At 33.3% G+C, this 9,533-nt stretch overlaps 1 protein-coding gene across 1 annotated transcript; it reads right to left on the bottom strand.

The window, feature by feature from the left end:
• Positions 1–944: 944 nt before the first annotated feature.
• On the bottom strand, positions 945–4,627 carry COG0212 (NagB/RpiA/CoA transferase-like superfamily protein). The gene is made up of 6 exons (XM_028198758.2): positions 4,128–4,627; positions 3,932–4,022; positions 2,940–3,166; positions 2,161–2,236; positions 1,308–1,433; positions 945–1,185 (listed from the first exon to the last, which is right to left on the bottom strand). The coding sequence occupies exons 1-6, from the start codon at positions 4,545–4,547 to the stop codon at positions 1,037–1,039; spliced, it is 1,089 nt and encodes a 362-aa protein (XP_028054559.2). The 5' UTR covers positions 4,548–4,627; the 3' UTR covers positions 945–1,036.
• Positions 4,628–9,533: the final 4,906 nt, after the last annotated feature.

The raw sequence follows: 9,533 nt of genomic DNA, 5'->3' as shown, positions 1-9,533 counted from the left end.
CTGGCACTGGAGCTACTAAACTCCAGCCAAAGGGTGAACCATGGAACACATTTTGCATGAGGTTTATGTTTTCAACCAGAAAAGATTGTGAGGGAAAATTTCTCTGATTTGAGTGAATTTTTCTGAGTTAGAGGGGGATTTTTTCTGGATTTGGATGAATTTCTCCGAGTTGGAGAGAGATTTTCCTTAGGTTTGAGTGAATATCTTTGTGTTAGAGATGGGAATTTTTTTGGTTTTGAAATAATTTCTCTGGGTTGAAGTGAATTTCTCTTTGTGAGATTTTCTCAAAGTCGAATTTTCTCTGAATTAATTTGAGAAACCTTAGACATTATTAAAATATTAAATGTCTTTTATGCTATAAAGTCTTAGTAATAGAGATTTTGAAAAAAAAATCTCCAAAATTATATAATAGAATGATTCATCTATCGTAGTATCAGATTTTAGACTAATTTTGAAAGAAAATACGAAATTTTTTTAAGAAAAAATGTAATTTATAGAATTTTTTTAATTTCATAAAAAAAATTTAAAATTTTAAGATCTTTAATTTAGAAATAATTTAAAGCTAAAATATTCAACAAAAAATTATTAAGTAATTTATTGAATACCCTAACTTTTCAAAATATAAATTCTTACGAACCATTCTTTTTTGTATTTTTAAGTTTCTTTTTGAAGTTTTTTCAGATTTTAAAATAATTTTTAATAGGCCGAACATAATTACTTGGTGTTTTGGGCCTGTTATCGGGATTTTGTCCTTGCTTCTTCATTTTTTTCTCCCTCCTTTTTCCATTTTTTCCAATTAAAATCAACTACGATCCTATGTTTAAAATTTTTTGGCCAGAATAAAAACAAGGTATTGAAAATTGCAGATTAATTTGGTTTAAATAAAAAAAAAAAAATTTTCTAATACTGCACACAAAATGTACAAACAAATACAAAAGACTACCTTTACACACTCTAAACTGTGTTGTTTTATTCAAATGCATAAAATTCAAAAATTACAATCCTCATCATTCTTAAGAGAGAGAACAAAAGAGATTTATCGCCTGCGCTGAGCCATAGGGGGGAGTTTCTCTGATGGGCCACATGGAAGTTTCTCTCCAGTTTCCCGTTCAATTTTGCTCTTCAGCTCTCTGAGTATTCGAATTTGACCCAGTTTTTCAGGAGACAGTTTGTCCCAATAAATCCCTACAAATTGACACCAAATAATCATACATGGTATGGGTTCAAGGCTGTGTGATCAACCCACTAAAGGGAAGATTATGATTTCAGGGATGCAATGAAGTGGCAAAATGCAGAGTATCGCTAACCTTGAGGCTTTGGGATTGGTGTGTTGGTGAAAATTACTTGTGTTGGAGTGCATATGATGTCAACCGGTACATCATGGATTAATAGCTTCTCAACTGGAATATCATCTACCAATTGTTGGTCATGCACTGCAAGTGCAGTTCACAGGCAAATTTAACACAATCTAGAAAGAAACATACTTGTTCAATAATTCAAAAAGATTGCAATGTCATAACAGTTCAAACATATAAAATAAGAAGGGATGAAGTGGACAAGAAAGATGAGAACACGATGGCCAGATGCATCTATTTAGTGGCATACAAATTACAATCATTCAACTCACAATTACGTTTTTTTCATGCTATCAAAATGACCCTTCTCAAAAGCATACTGCAGAAACAAGTGGTCTTAAGTTACATCACTCATTGTGTTTCTTAGCATGCGTTACAACTGCTGCTTCAGACACAGATCCTAAAATCCCAAATTACAATTTTTAATTTTTTTTTTCACACTTTCGAACAAAGACACTGCCACCATTCACAATTATCAAACTGAAGGTAATTCAATGTCCCATTATATTGCCTCAAAAGGGGAAAAGATATGCAAATGCAGGTAAATAACATGGTTCCAGTTTTTTTTTTTTTTTTTCCTTTCTTTTTTCTCATAGTTAAGCTGGAGAACATTTAAAGGAGAAAACAAGAATGTTCAAAACTTGAATCTCCCATTTTCTAGCTGCTCAAATATGGAGAAGCAAGCAACAACATGTGAGGGAATCAACGTACAATTTCAGAATCATGTTTATGCAAGAAGAACTTTCTATAAAAAAAATAGGCATTTTAGGATATGATTAATGAATCATATAGAAACAGTGTTCACCAGATGTGACAACTGGTGTTGAATCATCAATAGCACCCATGTACCTCAGCATCCCATACTCCAGTTCTGCAAATCCCTGGAACACACATTAAAAAAAAAAATCCAGTAAATTCCTAAACAGAATGTTCCCAAACATGGTGTTGTACCTGTCAATATTTTAGTGTCAAGGGTAACCAAAGGTCAACGTGAAATCCAACAGTCTAGTGACTTCCATGGACTTCCATTTTATTTATTATCAAGGGGTTGGGGTTTTAATCAATGTAGCTAACAAGCTCACCAAATTTAACCCCAATTTGAAGTTTAAAACCACGTTAGAGGAAAAGTCATTACCATTCTAAGATATACTGACACAAGAAGCTGTCTCCAAAAAAAATTGTACTCTCTCGCTCTCTCTGTGTACTATGATCATGCATAATGACACATGAACCACTTCCAGTAATAATAAAAATGCTTAAAACCTAATATTGCATGTAAAAAGTTCAAAGCAAAACAATTTCTCTTTAGAGTATACCTTGATTAGTTTCCAACCCTAGGAAAAAAAAAAAAAAAAAACTCATCTTTTGTATGAATGACACTTGAACAAGGATTTCATGAAATGATACCAGCCACATAAACATTACACTATGACCATATTAAATTGTCAGGAAAAAAAAATGTACCCAGATGTCATACCAATCAGAATTCCAAACCCTCTAAAGCAGCCTCGCATGTTCACTCATTTAAATTGTAAATGTGCAAAAAAATGTAATGTAAGTAGTACAACAAGTACTCTGCTATACCTCACCCTTGCCAAGTCGAGCACCCGTCTTAGGGTCAACAGCCACTGACCCGATGACAATTAGATCCACCTTTATTTTTGCATCCAATCCAATTGGCCTTCCATACTTGGCAACGCCAACAGAGGTGCATGCCTCATTGATGGTACTAGGAGTTAACATATGGGATTCAAGTACAGAGAAAAACCCAGTCCTTAGACGCGGTTGAGGCGTTAATAACTTCTTTCCACCTGCATACAGATGAAGGTAATCAGGTGTTTTGCAGAATCATAGAACATAAAGAGTAGTAGTAGCTGCCACCAGTACCGGATACAAATAGCTAAAGGAATCAAACCACAAAGAAGAGGTACATCAATTAAATGAAAACATATAAAACTACAGGTCTTCTAGTTAGAAAAACTTAGAATTCATGGTTGCAACACTTAGGGTTGTCCCGAGTCGTTGGTGGGTGTGCTTCCCACACAACTGCTCACGGTTCGATTCTTGGGGCCAAGCCGTGAGAAAGTAATTTCTTGTGAATTCCCTAATCCCGACGTGGATGGCATGCCTTTGACTGGATTGGGGAGGGGATTAGTCATGCGCGTAAGCTGGCCTAACACCCTTGACTGCTCAACCAAAAAATAAAATAAAAAATAAATAAAATAAATTCATGGTTGTGTATGGTGCTTTAGTTCAATTAGTTTGGTACAGCAGTATAAACTATGAATTCAATTCTTCAGTCTTTAATTCAAAAAACTATTGAGGAATTTATCTAATTGTTTGGTAGATATTTGAGGTACATTATATAAAAAAATCTACAATGACTTATAAACTAAAATGAACTCTATAACCCACAATATCACCGAATATTTTCCTTACAAATGGCATTATCAGTATTCAGTTCTATGTTAACTTGAACATTTTTCATAGGAGTTTGATATTTGCACATCAATTGATCATCTTTATTAAAGAAAAGACTCAAATCTTAAATGGCACATAATAGTATTATAACTGACCGTTAAGTGTAAGGAATCTGACTTGCTTTTGCGGGGAATCAGGGTTCACCTTCACACAATTCCCCACCCGGAACACCTCCAATCCACTCAACTGTCAATAATTTTCCCAAACAACGAACAATCAGTATCAACCAAATAAATTTTCCTGGGAAACAAACACAATCTAGAAAATTCCCAATCCAATAATAACACGTGCCTTATTAGCAGCGGCTGGCGATCCAACGAAGTTGGGAATACGATGGTGAACGGGCCGAGGGAACTGGGCTATGTTCTGGGCCTCCATCATATCCCAAACCCGCTTTCGGATCGCCCATTTCCAAGCTCTCGGGTCGTCATGGTCGGCGATCTCTCTCTCCGACGTCTCGGCCATCGAATTTCGTGCCTTGGCGTCGAGCCTGAGCCTCTCGGCCTCGTAGGCCGACTCGTCGAATGCGACGTCGTCTCTGCTGCTTCCTCTGCTCTCCACCTTCACTAGCTTCTGAGAATTTCGCGAATTGTTGCTGTTGTTGTTGGTGTATGAGAATTGATTTCTAGAGAGAGAGAGTGAAGAGAGAGAAAGAGATTTGCGGGGTTTGATTGTAAATGCAGGTGAAGCTCGAATAGCGATCGTGTCCATGGGGAGAGGTTGAAGGATGTGTTTGAATATGTTGTTGATGAGTGGAGTGATTTGGGTCGGAAAGAGATTAGATAGATAAGGAATTAACGGCTTAGATTTGGGTTGCACTGTTATTATCGTGGGCTGGCACTACAATCTGCTTATAGTGATTCCATTTGCACCCAATAATAATTCAATAAGTTTAATTAAAATTTTAAAATTTTAATTTTTATTATATTTTAATATAAATTTATTAATAAAAATAATACATATTAAATTATAAAATAATTTTTTTTTTCTTATGGTACATTCAAATTACTTATATGTTTTAGGAAAATTTACCCATAAGTCCTAGTTTCTGAAAAGTTGAACCATTTAGTTCTAAAAGTTTTTTTATGCTCCATTTAGTCTCATTTGCACATCAATCTAATGTTTGAAACATTAATCTGATGTTCAAAATCTAATGTTCGAAACATTAATCTGATGTTTGAAACATTGTAATGGGACCTTTCAGTCTATAAGAAAACTTTTAGGACTAAACAGTGTATAAGTTATTAATTTGAGATTTATTGGTGCATCCCCCTATGTTTTATTCATATTCATCTTTCTTAATTTTCTTTTCTAAATTTCAATTATCATCTTGTTCATCAATCTAAAATTTCAATTTATCCCCTCAACCCTCACTATTATCATCAACTCTAAGGTGAACACTGACGAGATTTAGGATTATTTTGAAGAGATGATTAAAAATTAATTTTTTTAAACTTTCTTTTTAAAAAAAATATGAAAAATAATATAATTTAAAATAAATTAAAAAATAAAAAATAACTTTTCACTATAAAAGTAATCCTCAATCAATTGCAACCCGATGTGGTATTCAAGAATGGAGAGAAGAAAGATGCACTTATTGGTGCTATTCCCTCTCAAATCAACACTGACCACCAGCATAGAATTTGTTTTTTGTAGAGGCAGTAATAGTTTATTTGAAATGATCTAGCTAAAAATATTTTTTAATTTTTTATAAAAAAATATGTAAAAATATAAAGAAATGATGTGACTTAAAAAAATAAATAAAAAATATGCTAATATAAGAGATGCCAAAAAACCAATAAGTTGTCTCTTGTATGTGTGTCTTCCCTCTTAAAAACCTCGTTTGGGAATACTATTTTAGTAATTTTTTAATTTTTTTGTTAAAATATGAGGTAAAAAAATTAACACTGCTTGGTTAGAGTTTTCCAAAAATATTTTTCAGAAAATTTTACTTTCTTGTTTTCTGAGTTTTTTTGTTTTTACTAATTTTTTTTAATATTTTAAATAATTTTTTAATTTTTAGATATACCTAACATGAATATGCCTAAAAAGTAAAAAATTTGTGAAAAAAACTTTTTAAAAATTCACTAAATACCAAAAATATAAAAAAAAAACGAGAATTCAGTACATTTTTATGTATTTCTTAATTTTTAAAAATATTTTTTCACAAATTTTTTATTTTTTAGATACATCTAAGTAAGGTGCATATAAAATAGTTTAAAAAAAAAAGGAGAATTGACCAGTAAATTCCATTTTGTGGACTTGTAATCCATAAGGTCCTGAATGTTTTCTTAGTAACTGAGTGGTCCCTTAATTTGTTTGTTGACAGTTTTGCCACTGCTAGTATTATTGATTGACATTTGGTGTGGGTTTGTATGGGATAAGGTGAATGGGTGTTTGTATGTCACGCTGATCGAAAAAGCACACTAATACTTTTTTTAATTTAGTAAGTGTGTAACACTCAAAACATGAGACGTGGGTTGTGACGTGAACACAAGTAATTTGACACATGGTTTGTGTGTTTGTTTGTTTGTTTGTTTTTTTTTTTTTTGTGACGTGGGTTGTGTCACGTTTCGGCTTTCTCACAGTTTGACCCTTTGTTTTTCAATTGCCACGGCATCGTCAAATACCTTCACATTTCAAGCACCAACGCAACACAATTCACAAAAAATTCAAAAATTCCAAATTCCAAATTCCACACCAATTTATGACAAACCCAAATCAACAAATTCACGACCATGAAAATTGAAATTGGGCACCAACCCATTACTACCCATATCACAGAAAACCAAAAACAAAAACAATTTTAACAATTAGATACCTTCCGTGAAGAATTCGACACTTGGAGGCAACGCCTTGATAAATTTCGGAGCAAGAATTGTACGTCAGAGTCACCGAACTTCCTCGGAATACAAGATCTTCAACGAAATGGAACTCCAACAAATTGTACAAAAAAACAACACCGAGAATCAAAAGACCCAATGCATAATGCGAAATGGGTATCATCGTGGTGGCCTTGAAGAGCAGAGTGTAGGGATTTTCCGATGTGGGCGTTGATGATTCGAGGGAATCCATGGAAAGGGAAGACAAAATCCGGAGAGAACAAAACTGAACTGAAAATTGTTGTGGGTTGGTTTTTTGTGACGTGGGTTGTGATGTGAACACAGGTAATTTGAAACTTTTTTTTTTTTTTGGTGACATGGGTTGGTGACGTGGGTTGTGTCACGTTTCGAATTGTGAAGAAATGGTGGATGAGGGAAGAAGAGGTAGATGGGAAGAAAGCTGCGAAGAGAATGGATGTGTGTGTGTGTGAGAGAGCCGAACACAGCTTCGCGTCTGCTTCGTCCTTTGTTGGTTAGAGAGAGAGAGATGGGTTTTGGAGAGAGAATGGGAAGAAAATGAAAACATAACTGCCCATAATTGATGTGAGGGCATATTTGTCTCCCACATAACAATGTAATTCAAAAAAGGAGTTATCAGTAAGATATCTCTACTATCATGGACTGCCTAATCAAACAAAATATTCATGGGACCAAATGGAATACAATTTCGTCATAGGAGACTTTCTGATAAATTTCCCAAAAAAAAATTTAAGATTTTAAAACTAAGAAAATTTACCCATAAATCCTATTTTCTGAAAAGTTGAACCATTTAGTCCTAAAAGTTTTCTTATGCACCATTTAGTCCCATTTATACATCATCATCAAAACAACATCAAACATCATCATCAAAACAACATCAAACATTGTATCTAAATTGTATCTATTACACAAAAATTATGTGATCTCCTGTCCAATATACTAACTTTTTAACAGAGAACATTCCAATATAAACCTAAAAACGCATAACGAAGACATATAATCTAATTGAAAACAACTCCATCCAGATATATAACTGCTTAATTACACAAACACCAATCAATTTGATATTGAATTCGTTGTAAAACCTAACCTAGCGATTCCTAAAACCGAAATAAACAACAAATACACAAAGCTAAACCGCATCATAATGGAAACAAAATCCCTACAGAGAGAACCGACTCTGAAACCCAATCTTTTGATTCGAGAAATTGGATGATTTATTGGTGCTTTCCCCTGATTCGAGAAAATACAGTACATCGTCACAGCCTCTGATTCATTCGCCGAAGACAGCGCCATTGCTAGGGTTTGAAGAGATGAGATCGACGGCAGCCGATTGGTCCGCCATTGCTAGGGTTTCCAAAATACGTTGGAGTTGAGAGAGAGAAAGAGAGAGAGGTGATTGCCGGGGGGGGGCTCGAATTCGATCTGAGATGTTTTTGATGTTTGATGTTTGAGGATAGTTATGGGAAAGGCCATAGAAGCGATCAATTTTTAGGTTTTGACTACAAATTCACAAAATTGAAAATTCTAATTTGTCTGTGTTGCCTTTTCACCCTCAACTAAAACCATTGACCCGCTTTCTCTCTCTTTAATGTTTGATGTTCATGATGGTTAACACAGTGATGTTCTATTTTATGGTATTTTTTGATGTTCATTAATCAGTGTTTGGCTGAGGATAAAATATATCCATCGCTGAAGTTCGAACCCATAAAATGATTGATGATCGATTTTGATGTTGGTAATTCAGAGGAATTTGAGATCTGGGTATCTTTTGAAATTGGGTCTTGAAAGAGAGAGAGAGAGAGAGAGAGAGAGGGGGGTGCAGGTTGTTTGATGATGTTAATGTTGCAGAATCTGTGTTTAATGTTTGATGTTTAATTGTTATTTTAAAAATTGTTTAATCGTTATTTTGATGTTGTTTTGATGTTGACGCAGTGATGTTTGATGTTGTTTCGATAATGATGTTTGATATTGTTTCAATGATATTACTCATAAATCTGATGTTTGATGTTTGATGAATAATGTTTGATGTGTAATGAATAATCCTAATGTTTAATGGTTGGGAATCTGTGTTTGATGTTTGATGAATGATGTTCGATGATGATGTTGTGATGTTGTGATGTTTGATGTTGTTTTGATGATGATGTTTGATGTTGTTTTGATAATGATGTTGTGATGTTTGATGTTGTTTTGATGATGATGATGTTTGATGTATATGCCCTCTATGACCTTTCAGTCTATAAGAAAACTTTTAGGACTAAACAGTGTATAAGTTGTTAATTTGGGATTTATTGGTGCATCACCCTTAAAACTATTCACTAAAAAAAAAAATACGAAAACCAAAAAACTCAATTTTTAAAAAATGTAATCCAAAAAACTTAAACCAAACACACTGAATATGTTTGGAATGAATTTTTTATTTTTTATACAAAAATATGCTAAAAATAGAGAGAAAATGAAATCTTTAACTTTTAAATATAAATTATAATTTTTTTAATAATCTTTTGACTTTTTAACTAAAACACTTAGATGTCAAACAAGGTCTAAATAATGATTCTGCAGGTTTAGATATGCTGCATCAATAAACTAAATATGATATTGCATAGTTATTGGATGCTGCTCTATTTCCTGTTAGGGTTTTTTGATTTGCTTATTATTTAAGTGTATTTTGAAGGATAATTTGAGAAAAAAAATATAAAGTATACTCAGAGTAAATTATAACCTTTAATAATTTAATATAGTGTATTGAGAAATTGAACGTACTGATGATTTTTTAAGTGTAAATAAAATCCAACTTTTGCTTATGATTCTTATTGAGTGTTGCTATTAGAACCCC

Source organism: Camellia sinensis, chromosome 3 (assembly GCF_055761805.1).
Source record: "Camellia sinensis isolate YWXY chromosome 3, ASM5576180v1, whole genome shotgun sequence".
NCBI classification, from domain to species: Eukaryota; Viridiplantae; Streptophyta; class Magnoliopsida; order Ericales; family Theaceae; genus Camellia; species Camellia sinensis.
Note: the sequence above shows the minus strand (reverse complement) of the source record. Positions and strands in the feature narration are given on the sequence as shown.

Excerpts from the sequence above, each read along its gene's own strand:
- COG0212 (XM_028198758.2), bottom strand. The coding sequence starts at position 4,547 with ATGGACACGATCGCTATTCGAGCTTCACCTGCATTTACAATCAAACCC. Across the intron at positions 3,167-3,931 it reads CAGATTCCTTACACTTAACG|GTGGAAAGAAGTTATTAACG; the intron begins GTCAGTTATAAT and ends ATCTGTATGCAG. Across the intron at positions 2,237-2,939 it reads CTCGACTTGGCAAGGGTGAG|GGATTTGCAGAACTGGAGTA; the intron begins GTATAGCAGAGT and ends TGTGTGTTCCAG.